Raw genomic sequence first — 13,760 nt, 5'->3', positions numbered from 1 at the left:
TAATCTTAGACTGGCGGGAACTGTTAACCCGAAAGACACCAAAATATAATAATCTTTTAAGCAAAGCAAAGTGCACTTTACGAACGGAATCCTCAGTCCATAGATTGAGGCCAGAAGGGACCATTATAATCACCTAGTCTGACCTGTATGACATAGGCCAGAGAAACTCAGCCAGGAATTTGTGCAACAAGCCCGTAATTTCTCTTTGAGCCATACCCATCTGCTCTGTCTTCATGGCAGGAAAGACTGGGGAATAGAAAACTTTATATCTCCGACTTTACTCCGAAACATGAAAGGCAAAGACATCAAGAAAGCCATCAGCTATCACATGAAAAGGAACCAAATCTTACTGGACCCGAGACAAAAGGTAGAACCTATGCATGTGTGTGAGGTCACTCAATGAAAGCCATCCGGCTTGGCCACTGAGCCCAGCCTCAGTGGGACTGAGCCAAGATGGTTTTAGCACCATGCTCTACAACCAGCCTTCTCCAGCTGGGGTCCTCCCAGCCTTGCTACTGCATTTTATTTGGTCTTCATGGGGGCTGCATTGCACCTCTTTACTCTTCTTGCTCAGTCCCCTCTCCTTTGGTACAGCCATTTCTCCCAGCATTAGCATTGCTTGTGCACTGCTTCTGCAGGTATAGACCAGCCCTTGTCAACAGGGTTGTCCGAGATGGGAGCCAGAAGTCACAAAGTTGGGTCTCCTCCTAAGCAGATTATTCCCAGTGACCCCCTGGACTGCCAGCTTTGCCTTAGTGTGCCCTGGAACTGAATTCTTGCCTGCTGTGCATAGGAGGAGGGCAGTCATCTAGTCAGAGGTTGTTTTGTCTGTGTGTGTGTGTGTGTCTCAAATCCATCCAGTCCTGTGCATTGTACACGTCTGGTTAGATCCAAATAAACAAATTAGAAACCCCTTTACCCACATGCTCAACTTGTCCCAGTGGTTGGTTTGTAACTTTCTCAGCAATATTTCTTTTCTTTAAAATCCAAGCACGTCCTCTCGGCCACACAGGTGCGTCTGAGCTACCTGCAGATACTTGGAGACCTGAAAATGTATAGCGGGAAAATCTTTAATGCCACCCTAATGGTATGTGCATTCATTTGTCTGTGATTTTGGCAAATCTTTGTGTTTTCTCTGGCCATCCCTTCTGTGTGTTGTGTTACCATGCTGTGGGAAACAAACTCGTGCAATGGGAGTCATTTTTAGCACTATGCTGAAACTGACCAAGCCTCGTCTTGATTAAAGCGCACTTTCTGTAAAGCAGAATGTCTAATTTTTTTAACAGCTGAGAGTCAAAAACAACCCATTAACTTGCTGCTGGGGTATCTCCCCCAGATTTGTTCTGCCAGCAACACTCGCTTTATCACCCATTAGTCGTATTTGCCCTCAACCACCTTCATGCTTTCTCCCAGTTCTGCATCAGAGCAGCTCCCTGGAACAATCCGTAAAGCTTCCCCATGTCTTCCTTCACATCCCTCCCCTGCGCTCCCATCTGCCACGGACCGCTCCCCATGGGGAGTGTTGGCGCTTCTGCTTCAACCAAACGTGCGCATTTCTCTTGGGCCCTTTCCAGCAGTCACATTCTAACTCCTGGGTCAGAGCCTCAGCCAATGCGAACCAGCATAGCTCCTTTGAAGTCAAGACCATAAAACCATTCACCGAGGATCCTTTTATTTATGTGTTGTTAAAAAGCACAGGTGTGGCATTCAGTGTGGGTCTTGTGGATCTTCAGATGCGATTGGTCCATTGTTCCATGGGCAGGTTCTAATGCCCTTCGAAGATCTGAGAATATTTTAAATGCCATTAAAAAAAATACACTGATGTTGGTTTGGGCCAAGATTTAACCTCCCCTGAAAATGGATGAGTCAACAGTGTGCCCTTGCTACTGCATTTTATTTGGTCTTCGTGGGGGCTGCATTAGTAGGAGCATTGCCAGCAGATCGAGGGAAGTGATTATTCCCCTCTATTCGGCACTGGTGAGGCCACATCTGGAGTGTTGCGTCCAGTTGTGGGCCTCCCCACTACAGAAAGGATGTGGACAAATTGGAGAGAGTCCAGTGGAGGGCAACAAAAATGATCAGGGGGCTGGGGCACATGACTTATGAGGAGAGGCTGAGGGAACTGCGCTTATTTAGTCTGCAGAAGAGAAGAGTGAGGGGGGATTTGATAGCAGCCTTCAACTACCTGAAAGGGGGTTCCAAAGAGGATGGAGCTCGGCTGTTCTCAGTGGTGGCAGATGACAGAACAAGTAGCAATGGTCTCAAGTTGCAGTGCGGGAGGTCTAGGTTGGATATTAGGAAACACTATTTCACTAGGAGGGTGATGAAGCACTGGAATGCGTTACCTAGGGAGGTGGTGGAATCTCCATCCTTAGAGGTTTTTAAGCCCCGGCTTGACAAAGCCCTGGCTGGGATGATTTAGTTGGGGTTGGTCCTGCTTTGAGCAGGGGGTTGGACTAAATGACCACCTGACATCTCTTCCAACCCTGATATTCTATGATGCTTTCCCTTTGAAAGAAGGTCTCCTGACATAAGGCATGACCCAACCTTGCCTGACACATGGGATTGAATCAAGGACCTCCAGAGCTAAGAGCAGAACTGCTACAATTTATGCTAGAGAGCCAGGTTCTAGAGCTGGCAGCTGTGATGCTCATGTCCTCTGAGTACCAGGTGGAGACGGGGGCCTGGAATGAACACTCACCAGCAGGGCCGTCCCTAGGGGTGGGGGGGGCCCGGGACATAGGTGGCGAGTTTCTAATCTGCCAGAGGATATTCTTCCTCTCCCCCCCACCCAGCTCTGCCCCCACTCCACCCTTTTCCCCCAAGACCCCACCCCTGCTCTGCTTCTTTCCGCTCCCCCTCTTCCCTGCCCAGTTCCGCCCCCTCCACCAAGTGTGCTGCGCCCTTGCTCCCCCCCCCCCCCCCGCCAGCACCTTCTGACCCCGCGAAACAGCTGATCCACAGCAGGCACTGAGAGAGGGGGGAGGTGCTGATCGGCAGGGCCTGTCGACGGGCAGGAGGCACTGGGGGGAGGAGGAGGTTCCGGTAAGGGGGCTACTTCTCGCCCCCCCGCCCTTCTGCTCGCCCGCCCCTTTTCCTCCTCACCCTGCTCGCCCACCCACCTCACCTCCCTGCCTGCTTCCTGCGGGGCCCCCCAAAGCGCGGGGCCCGGGGCGGTCCCCCTGATTCGCCGTACCCAAGGGACGGCTCTGCTCACCAGTGGATTACTATTGCTCTATCCATATTCACGCTGAGTAGGACAAGTTGAACATTTTCCATCTCTAGCCTGTCCGTGGAAAATTGGGTTTTTGATTAAATTAAATTTTTCCAGAACAGTGTCTGTTTTCTGTGGGGAAATGTCAATATTTCATAATAGATAGATAGATTTTCTTGGGCAGTAGGGGACTAAAACGTTTCACAGCACAGAACTCTTGTTCCTCTCCCCCCGACGCCAGCTCCGGGAGAGCGGAGGGTGTAGCGATGTGCCTGGGCGCTGATCACCCCAGTGTGCGCCTCTGCCATGAGATTGACGGGGCAGCCACGTTGGGGGGAAGGGGGCTCCATCCTGGCTCTCGAGCGGTGGAATGTCTTACAAATGGATCGTTAGAATCTGGGGGGGGGTCACTTAACAGGATGTAGATGCCCATGGGAGGGAGATCCCAGTAATCCTCTCTCCTCGGTGAGCCACTTTGGGGCCGACAAGCCCCAGGTTCGCAGCGCTCGGTGCCGAAGCCCGCAGCCCATCCGACAACCAGCTATGGTAAATGAAGGACCGACAGAAAGATGCCCAGCATTTTATTCCCACGAGGGACAGGGGTAAATTAAAAGATGGGGATGGGAGCAGGCAAAGGAAGCCAGGATGTTAAACACATGATCTTGCAACAACAACCCCTAAAGTCCCACCAGACCCAATGGATCTAATGAAAGAGCCCCACCTGCCCAAGTGTGGGCAGTGGGACTGGAGCTCCATGTGGTGGGCTGGTGTCCCTTCCCGGGAGACCAACAGCTCTCCGTCAGCTCAACGGAGGCCCTGGCAACCCCAAGCCCTGGCCATCCCCCACTGGCTCCGTGTCTCTCTCCACCACAGGCGGGTACGTCTCCACAGCAGGTGGGCAGGCCTGGCGCTGGCAGAGTGAGGGGCAGAAAAGGGGACATCCCCCCCGCCCCCAAAAAAAGATCTTCAGGGGGCCCCCGATTGTTTGTCAGAAAGGCCAAACTATGTGCAAAGGTGTCCAGAGTTAGCCAGCGGAACAGCAGGTTGGAGAGTCTTCATCCTTTATAGAAATTCTAAATCACAGCAAAATACCAGCCACAGTTGCCACATTTTACTGTTTTAAACGCTTAAAAGCCCCGATTTTCCAGGAGTCGAACTAGCCTTTGGCCTTCTGGAAGGTGGCTTGTTGTTTGAATACCAACCCCCCCCCCCCCCCCCCCGCTACGGGAACCCTAGAATCGGCCCTGCAGCTGGGAGGACCCTCCCAGCACGGATAGGCAGCTAGCGCTAGCGTGGCCAGCTGCCCAAGTACAGTGCTGCCCGATCCTGTGGGTATGTACGCGGGCAGCTAGCCTGAGCCACCGCAGCCACGCTGCTATTTCTAGCACGCTAGCTCGCCTCCGTCCAGCCGTGCAGGGTAGCACCCTCCCAGTGACCGTGTAGATGTACCAGGTGAGGCAGGCAGCCTCCATCTCACTTTAGTCTCTGTGTCTGGGAACTGTCTCTGGAGCTACCCACTAGTCAGGTTCGGGGGCCAGTAAAAGTTGGCCGCTTCCCCTAATTGAAACGTGCCAAGCCGTAACGCACAACCCAGGATTCTACGTCCCGCCTTGTCACGAGGTTCCTGTTTAGATTGCTATTATGGCTGGATTCTAACCCACCTTTCTCCGGTAGCTACAGGACAGGGAATCGTATGTCGCCTTGCTGGTCGGAGCTAAGTATGGAATCAGCCAGATTATCAATAACAAGCTCAACATCATAAGCCCCCTGGCAGAGTTTGCTAACATCGGCAGGCTAGAGCTTACCGAAGAGTCTGAGAAAGCGAGCATGGTAAAAATCTACCTTCAGGATGTGAAGGTAATTGCAGCTTCAAATGAGGCGTGTGTCGGGAGAGTTCCTCTTCCATCTTCTCAACGATCTGACAGTCTAATTCAGGGGTCGGCAACCTTTTAGAAGTGATGTGCCGAGTCTTCATTTATTCACTCTGATTTAAGGTTTCGCGTGCCAGTAATCAGGGGCGGCTCCAGGCACCAGTGCAGCAAGCGCGTGCCTGGGGTGGCAAGCCCCCGGGGGCGTCCTGCCGGTCGCCATGAGGGCGGCAGTCAGGCTGCCTTCGGCAGCATGTCTGCGGGAGGTCCACCGGTCCCTCGGCTTCGGCGGCAATTCGGCGGCAGGCACGCCAAAGCCGCGGGACTGGAGGACCTCCCACAGGCATGCCGCCGAATCCACGTTACCAGCGGACCTCCCGCAGGCACGCCGCCAAAGGCAGCCTGACTGCCGTGCTTGGGGCGGTGAAATACATAGAGCCGCCCCTGCCAGTAATACATTCTAACTTTTTTAGAAGGTCTCTTTCTATAAGTCTATAATATATAACTAAACGATTGTTGGATGTAAAGTAAATAAGGTTTTAAAAGTGTTTAAGAAGCTTCATTTAAAATTAAATTAAAATGCAGAGCCCCCTGGACCGGTGGCCAGGACCCGGACAGTGTGAGTGCCACTGAAAATCAGCTCGCGTGCCGCCTTTGGCACGCGTGCCATAGATTGCCTACCCCTGGTCTAATTGAATTCTTAATGCTAGTAAAGACAGCGACGCGTTTGTTTTGCTGTTTCTGTTATCTTCATAAATGCAGTGGTGGGACTTTTTTCCTTCGTTACTTTTATAGTATATCACTGGCTATCATGACCAATGTGCTTTAACACTGAATTGTCTCCGAGTGCCTAACCATTTGACACGCTAGCAGACTGTATTTATCAGAGCTTAACTGTCCCTTGACAATTCTTTTAAGGTAAAATATTTTGCATTGGATACAATGCAAAGGGAGACAGGAAAGCCATTAGAAAAGATGCAGCCCGGTCAAGGAAAATGAGATTCCTTTTAAAAATATTTGGCTAGTCCTTCGTCAGTAGGACACTGGGCAGCAAAGAAAAATCGGTTTTCCCTTCCTCCTTGTGGCCCACTCTGTAATTCACCTCTCCGTATCTGGGAGATGGGGAATGTCCTTTTATTTAGTTTACATCTCTGCAGGTCACGTAGGGGGCCTAACACGTTTTTTTTCGTTACAGTTGCTGACGCTGATGCTAGAATCAAACAGTGCCAAGGATCTCGCCTGCCTCATTGCAGGTTACTACAGGCTGTGTGTCGACTCGGGCATCACCATATTCATGTGGGGGGAGGCTAAGCAGCAGGCCCACCGCATCTCCACGGAAGAAGGTAAGAACAAGTCGCCTTTTTCAACGAAGGGTGGTGAGTTGACTAATCACGTAGGAGCATCTGTCACCGTAGACACAGGTCAGGTGCAGAGTTTTCTCCTAGGAAGTTAGTCCCCTCTTGAGCCCCATCTCACGGCTCCCAACTCCTTGAAGCTATTGGAAAGACTGGTCTCTTTCTGCTTACCCTGGAAGCCACTTGGGGCAGGGACTGTGCCTTTGTTCTGTGTCTGTACAGCACCTGGCACAGTGAGACCTGGTCCATGACGGGGGCTCCTAGGCACTACTGCAATACAAAGAAATAATAGTAATGATTATCATTATAATACCAATAATAAGCCACACGTAGGCGAGGGTTCAAAGAAGAGCCACGAGAATGATTAAAGGATTAGAAAACCTGCCGTACAGTGATAGACTCAAGGAGCTCGATTTATTTAGCTTAACAAAGAGGTTAAGGGGTGACTTGATCAGTCAATAGTACAAATATTGACGAATGGGCTCTTGGATCTAGCAGAGAAAGGTCTAACACGATGCAAAGGCAGGAAGTCGAAGCTAGACAAATTCAGGCTGGAAATAGGGTGTAACGTTTTAACAGTGAGAGTAATTAATGGCTGCACCGACTCACGGAGAGTTGCCCGCGATGGGGAATCCACCACAATTTGTAAATCAAGGCCGGAATTCCCGTCGGAAAGCTCTGTGTTACCGGGCAGGTCCGACTAGGTGGGCCCAGTGGGCCCTTCAGCCTGGGAATCTAGGCATTAGACTGTATTAGTGACCAGCTCCAGCACTGGCCTCCGCTTGCAGGCCGTGGCCCTGTGGGACAGACTGTGCTCTGTGCTCGTTTGTTCGGAATCCGAGCAGCAGTCACAGGAGTGGGTCTCTTTCTAGGAGTGCAAGGGGACTGAAATGCCGCTGCTTCTGTGCTAGTTCAGCTGCTCTACCCAGCCGTTTGCATTGGCCAGCGCTCACAGCAAGCACGGTGTCTTTACGTTGCAGGGTACGAGTCGAGAGCCTGCAGCGACTCCGAAGACTCTTGGGAATTGGATTCCTCTGCAGAGCGCTTTTTGGACCCCCCCTGGCTGAACCCCGGCAGCATCCAACCTCTGTGTGAGGAGGAGGAGGAGTTGCCTGAGCTGGAGCCAGAAAGCAGAAACCCCGGAGGCAGGAGTGACGTGACGGACAGTGCGTCCGAAGCCTCTGACTCGGCCAATACCGAGAGCAGAGGTTGCAAGACCAGTGGCTCGAGTGACTCGATGGACGCTCTGGAGGAGGACGACTTAGAGGCCTGCTCCTCCAGCAGGCCACAGTTCCTCCAGTTTTTCACACCCACTATTGAAGAACTCAACTGCCAAGACAAGAGCGTCTTCGCTCTGGCCAACAAGGAGGAGAGCGGTGGGGCAGAGTCTGAAGATTTCCTTTGTTTCTTGCAGTTATCCCAAGGAAGCCACCCTGTGCCTGAGCAGACAAGCCCCGAGCAAAGAGGGGAGAATGTGGCGGATGCTTCGGCTCTCAAGACCAAGCTGTCGGAAGAGAACGTGATGGAGTATTACAGTCTCTGCTCCAGCATATCTCCAGGCAGCAACGGAGAGAGAAGCATCCTCAATCATAGCCCAGGGAACGGCTCTTTGAAGGACCTGCTGGCTGAGTCGGGCCAGCAGGAGGGATTCTGCAAGGTGGATCCAACAGCAAAGGAGTCTGATCTCATCCTGCACCCGCCTCCAGGCTTCGGGGACACCAGCTCCGAGGATGAATTCTACGATGCCGCGGACCGGCTGACCCCAACAGACGCCCTGGCAGGTGCGCTCAGAGAAGAGCTTATGTAATAAATCAGATCAGTAGGGCAGGGACGCTCTCTTACCCTGTGCACCTGGCAGGACAGGACCTTGTCATTCCTGGGGTCCTCTGGGTGGTACGGCTGGACGAGTGATGAATAATGAACCTGGGGTGGTCATGCGTCAGATCCACAATGCCGAGAACATGTCCCCCTTATTCAATTTCCCAAGGTTGTCCTGAAGCTCTTTGGGCTCGCAAACAAGCTTTAAACGTCCCTTCTCCAAGAATGAATCCCTTGCAGGCAGAAATGCCGTGCAGAGAGAGCGCCTCGCTATCGGAGCTATAGGGTTGGGTGGGATTTTTCAGTAGCACCCAGGTGAGTTCGGCGCACCAGTCCCAGTGAAAGTCACAAGACCTGTGCTCCTAAAACAGTTTGGCATTCTCGAAACCCCACCCGCTATCACAAGCACACCGGAGTACAGATACATATGGAACACGCATGTTATTTAAAGGTACACGTGTCATTAAGCCTTCGTAGTACCCATGTGAGTTTGCTGTGTTCGCTGTGTACATGATGGACTTTGCAAAGTGTGTGTGGTCCCCACGAATGCTGTAGGAGCCCAGAGGCTGACGGCTGTGCTTGGGGGTGGCGTCGGCTGGCAGGAATCCTGGGAGGTGTAGATACAGGAGCAGGCCAGAAGAAAAGGAAGCGGGAAAGCCGTGTAGGGAGGGAGGAGCCACTGTGTGATGGTGGGAGGCTGCCAGGAAGGAGATAGGGACCCATTCCTGCCAGGCTTGCCTAACCCCTGACACCGAGCGATGATTCTTAGACATTCTTAAAACCTAAGGAAAACCCCAGACTAAAAGTTGAAAAACGCTATCGCTTAAACTCAGCCCCAAAACCTCAGGAGAACCCACTGCAGCTTCCTCTCTCTTCCCCTCGGACAGATCACAAACTACCATTCCGTTTTACAGCCCACCAGCCCATGTCTGGACAACACAGAAATGTATAGCTACAGGCACTCACGCAACCTTCACTTCTTTTCCCTTAGTTCCAACCTGAAACCCAGGCAGAAATTCCAAGACCACCTTATCCATCCATCACCCCCACCAATTAAGACCTAGAGTAAACCCCAAAAAAGAAAAGTTTTCAAAAGAAAAATGATTCGTTAAGCAAACAGCCATACCGTTAGCACTTACACCCTGCTACCATTATACTCCCACTCCAAATGGTGTGTCAATGGGTGATACGTCCCCGGACAACGGAGTGAGATACAGCCTTACTATCCTGGAACCTAACCATACCTTTTTCACGAATTTACCCCTTTTATAATTAACCTGAAACTGCCCTTTCCCTGAATTCTAGTTCTACCACCGCCTTATGGGCTCTTTACAATCCACACTATTGAAGTTAACAGCTGCACCCCCGTCCCTCCCATGCTATCAATGGAGATCGCATTTTAACAAACAATTCTCAAAAACACTCATTTAAAAACCCTGCAAAAACCAGCTACCACGACCAGCAGCTTGTAACAAAGCTAGACTAGCCCCTGTTCAGCAGTTAGTGTAATTAACCCTGGGTCATGTCCTTGCTAAGTCTTACTTTCCCATAACACTCTGTCTCCTATACTCTTGTATGCTTAGGCCCCAAACCTAACTTCTGCTTAGTTCTTAACCTAAACCATCCTATGAGCTACCCCCTCTGTGCCGAGCCACGTAGGACGCAAGTTTGTCACAGCCCCCCATTTACAGAGCTTTAGCTCAAACTATAGCAGTTCGTGCTTTTAGTGCTCAAGGGTCCCCAGTTCAATCCCCGGTGTCTCAGCCAAGATGGCCGCCATCCCCGATGCATGGTTCTCATCAGTCCAGGAGATCCCATGAACAACCCGTGGCCCTCTGTGTGTACACTACCATTTCCTTACCCTTGTGTTCTCTTCTTTCCTGGTAGGCTCTAAGGCACTGACCCGTGAGGGGAAGGGCGATTCCTGCTTCCTGAAGAAGTCAAGGTGCTACAACCTGGGGGAAAGCTGCATGTCGAGACAAGCTACCAGGGAGAAGCACAGAAAGGAGAAGGAGCTGAAGCACGCCAAGAGCCTGAGAAAGAGGAGATCTTTCCTACAGACGGATTACACATCGCAGGTTACCTTCCCGGTGGCTCCATCTCCCGCCCTGGAGAGCACTGATCCTGCGTGCTGCTCTGAACGGGAGTCCCAGCTGCCCTCCATCTCTCTCACTCGCATGACATCCTCCTTGGACGACACCACCGGGGAACCCCCGCTGCTGGTAGCCAGGACCTTTGCCCAGTTAGAGCCTTGGAGCCAAGCCAAGAGTAAAAACCCTTCATCTGCCTTCATGGAAATGGAGCCTGACACCACAGAAACCAACTCAGTAACCGCCTCGGTCATCCCTTCCGTTTCAGCCAGTCAGCTCCACGGTGACCAGGAAGGGAAAGAAACTTCGGACCTAACCCCATTGCCCAGCTGTGCGGAGAACAGCCTGGGGCCTCTTGGTTCTGCATGCACGCGTGACAGTGGCTGCATAAGTCCTGAAATAGCCTTCCATTTGGGAGACATCAGAAACCCAGAACAAGCAGGAGGCGCCTGGGACAGCCCCGGTGGCTGTGGTCGCCCATTTTCTGAAACCGAGGATGGATGTATAACCCGCACGGTGCCGCAAGAGCAGCCGATGCCACAGAGTGCCGTGGAGGCTCTGGAAGCCCACCGTGAACTTGAGACGTCTGCACAGCCGGGCGAAGGAGGGATACCTGCTAGTGCTGTGCCAGTTCTTTCTCCATTGGGGTGCTACAGAGGCAAGCCATCGCCCCAGGCTGCAGCTTCAGACCCGGGTTCTCTATCCACTGCTGATAAAGGAGAAGCATGTGAACTGCTTGTGCCATCATCTCCCTTTGCAAGGGGAACAGCTGGTCCCACTAGCTGTGCAGTGAAGCCAGAGGCTGAAATGGTATCTGGAGAGAAAACCAACACGAACCTAAATGAAGAACCCTTAAAAAGAGTGGAAGATAAAAACCATTTGGGTTTCTCTAATGCCACGGAGCTGCTGTCCGACTTTAACGGAGCGTCGGGAATAATCACTCGCCTCTCCTGGCTTTCGTTTGGAACCAGGACAGACCAAGCAATGCCCTGCCAGCAGGGGGGCATAGAAGATACTGACCAAGCTGTTGACCGACGTCCCTGGACAGCAGAGCATTCCGACTCAGGTGCCCTAAGGAAGGAAACGCATTTTTCCTCAGCGTCTCCGAAAGCGCGTCCTCCTCCGGAGCTGCTTAGTGGCCAGCGCACAGAGGAGAGAGAACCCAGAGAAGATGCACTATGTGCGGATGGTCGCCACGAACAGCCCCAGCCCACTCTGACTCCCCTTCTCACGGAGGAGACCGCAGAGCAAAGAAAGGGCTGCCACTTCAACACATCACCGGGGCTACGTTCTCCTTCCCCCAAAGACACTGGTGGCGCCTCAGCACACAGAGAGGGAAACTTTGGTGCAGATCAATCGCTGCTTTGTGTGGCCCATGAAAAAGATGCCCCGGTGTCTACGAGCTGCAGCACAACTCGTCCTTTGGGCTTGACCAGTGTTAAGGGGACCCTCTTCCCCAAAGCTGGCACGGACAAGTGCAGCTGTCACTTGTCTTACGCCAGCTGCTTCCGGGGGCTAGACAATGACCTAGATTATGAGTATGTTGATTCTGCACACAGCACTTCCTCCAGGCCTTTAACAACCCCACCGGCTGCTGGGAGCTTGTCGTTTCCAGACCAGCCCCCTCCCAGGACCACGGACGAGAGTGTGAGTGAAAACGGCCCATGGCCAGAATCTCACCTGGAAGCGCTGGCTCAGTTGCAAGAGAGAGCAGGGAAGTCATCGGCTGACTTCTCTCCGTTCCTGGCAAATGTGGCAGAGCTCCAGGCCGTTGTGAGGCAGTTCTCAGGAAACCGAACGAAACACCCTCAAGATACGTGCGCAGAACATTACTCTGAACACAAGCACGTGCTCTGCGCGGAGTCCCGCAGGCTGATGGCCAGCTGCCAGAAGGTCCTACAACCAGACAGGCCTTCTGAAGAGCTGCCCAGTGCATTGCAGGAGACCTTCCAGGACCTCATGCGACTGACAGCGCTGTGTTTCCAGTTCACAGCCTGTGGGCTGTGCGGGAGACGCCACAAGGAGCTCACCGTCAATCTGAAGGACGTGGTTTGCACCTACCATCAGTTTGTCCGTGCTGCTCTCCAGACCGGGGGGAAGGACTGTCGCGATTTCAGTGCCACGCTGCTAGCACGCCAGGGCACAGCCCTCACGGCAGCAGTGTTCTGTCTAACCCAGCGGTTCAGGGCAGCGCCGGCGGTGTGAAGACAGCAGCTCCATGAGACAGACTCTTAAACTCGTGTACCGCTGACAGGAAAGTACCCAACAAACGTTTACTGTATAACCCATTAACCCAATAAAATATCTCCTGCAGAAAAGCAATGCGAGTCATTCAGCGGTCTGGCCGCACACCTCAAGGCAGGATCATGCACAAGACTCAGCCGAGTTTGGGTCAGCGGCCCTGTTTGCTCACTCGAGGATGTTCCAGTCCATCAGGGGATAATGTTGGGGGAGGTGAGTCCACAGCCCCCCCACCCGCTCTGTCTGTATAAAAAAATAATGGTCTCGAACGCAGAGTGCAGTTTGTGGCTTTTTTCCCATGGCTCCAGTTTGGGGTGTGTTTCCTGGGTAGCGCGGCGTGTCGTCCCATCTTACTCAGGGCCGGCTTTAGGCCGATTCCCCGGAATCGGGCCCCGCACTTAAGAGGGCCCCGCTCCCCCAGCACGAGCCCCACGGCCTCTCTCCCCCGGCCAGAGCGCCGGCCCGAGCCCTGCAAGTCCGTGGCCCCACAACCCCGGCCGGAGCGCGGCAATCTGAAGTGCCGCTGAAGACTAGGAGTGCCGCCCGGTGAGTACAAGCCCCACGAATTGGGCCCCGCACTTGCTAAAGCCGGCCCTGATCTTACTTTACATTTCAGACATTGTAAACAGGCACTGAATGGAACGTAGCGTCCGACAGCAGGGTCAGCTCTGCATTCTCCACCCCACAATCTCGGGGCGGCTGTCGGAGTTGCAATGGAAACTGATTTTGTAGAATCCGACTCCAGTACCTGCAGCGCTAAGTCGTTCCACTGCCAATGGTTCCTCTGCAGCTTCCAGAGAACTTAACACCTGAAGGCAGCAGCAGCAGCGTGGTATAACCACAAACCAGCTACCACGGCCAGTAGCTTATAACAAAGCTAGACTAGCCCCCGTTCAGCAGTTAGTATAACGCAGCAACTGCCTTGAAATCACTGAAGGCAGCAACTTACTAAGCAGAAGGCAGGATGTGTTCCCGAAACTCCCCTCCCCTTCTCCCTGTAGCCACGCCCCCTGGGGCTAGGCGGGGGCAGAATGGGAGTGTGACCACAGGGCATTAGGCACTGTGTCATATGGACAAGCTCCGCGCAGGGTTAGACAACACGTAACACAGCTGTGGCCTCTGCTTAAAAGGCTGCCTTCCATTAGACAACTCAGGCACTTACACATTCCAGCGA

The 13,760-nt window shown here is 52.9% G+C and overlaps 1 protein-coding gene across 3 annotated transcripts in view; it reads left to right on the top strand.

Annotated features, from left to right (window-relative positions):
- FRMPD1 (FERM and PDZ domain containing 1) overlaps positions 1-12,663 on the top strand; it is a 73,142-nt gene extending 60,479 nt beyond the window's left edge. For all 3 annotated transcript variants that reach the window (XM_054031259.1, XM_054031260.1, XM_054031261.1), the window contains 6 exons: positions 241-367; positions 992-1,087; positions 4,889-5,071; positions 6,278-6,425; positions 7,418-8,218; positions 10,143-12,663. In XM_054031259.1, the coding sequence (XP_053887234.1) occupies positions 241-367; positions 992-1,087; positions 4,889-5,071; positions 6,278-6,425; positions 7,418-8,218; positions 10,143-12,550 (3,763 nt within the window). In that variant the 3' untranslated portion in view covers positions 12,551-12,663. The remainder of the gene's footprint in view (positions 1-240; positions 368-991; positions 1,088-4,888; positions 5,072-6,277; positions 6,426-7,417; positions 8,219-10,142) is intronic.
- Positions 12,664-13,760: the final 1,097 nt, after the last annotated feature.

Source organism: Malaclemys terrapin, chromosome 6 (assembly GCF_027887155.1).
Source record: "Malaclemys terrapin pileata isolate rMalTer1 chromosome 6, rMalTer1.hap1, whole genome shotgun sequence".
NCBI classification, from domain to species: Eukaryota; Metazoa; Chordata; order Testudines; family Emydidae; genus Malaclemys; species Malaclemys terrapin.
This window is presented reverse-complemented; position numbering and strand designations above follow the sequence as displayed.